General features: G+C 66.0%; 1 protein-coding gene across 1 annotated transcript in view; it reads left to right on the top strand.

Annotated features, from left to right (window-relative positions):
• Positions 1-335, top strand: part of PRR7 (proline rich 7 (synaptic)) — a 1,215-nt gene that overhangs the window by 460 nt on the left and 420 nt on the right. The window contains exon 2 of the mRNA XM_014539165.1: positions 4-332. Within this exon, the coding sequence (XP_014394651.1) occupies positions 4-332 (329 nt within the window). The remainder of the gene's footprint in view (positions 1-3; positions 333-335) is intronic.

The raw sequence follows: 335 nt of genomic DNA, 5'->3' as shown, positions 1-335 counted from the left end.
ACTCTGGGTCTTCACTGGACCGGTGGCCCCAACCGAGGAGGGCGCGGGCTGGGCCTGGCGTTGGCTAAGGTTTCTGCGGGAGGCTGGAGACTTGGCTAAGGTTTCTGCGGGAGGCTGGAGACGGGTGGTCTCACACCTTCGGACCGCTTCCCACTCCACAGCGGAATCGGACATGTCCAAGCCTCCGTGCTACGAAGAGGCGGTGCTGATGGCCGAGCCGCCGCCGCCCTACAGTGAGGTGCTCACGGACACCCGCGGCCTCTACCGCAAGATCGTCACGCCCTTTCTGAGCCGCCGCGACAGCGCAGAGAAACAGGAGCAGCCGCCGCCCAGTT

The sequence above is a fragment of the Myotis brandtii genome, unplaced genomic scaffold (genome assembly GCF_000412655.1).
Source record: "Myotis brandtii unplaced genomic scaffold, ASM41265v1 scaffold208, whole genome shotgun sequence".
Taxonomy (NCBI): domain Eukaryota; kingdom Metazoa; phylum Chordata; class Mammalia; order Chiroptera; family Vespertilionidae; genus Myotis; species Myotis brandtii.
Note: the sequence above shows the minus strand (reverse complement) of the source record. Positions and strands in the feature narration are given on the sequence as shown.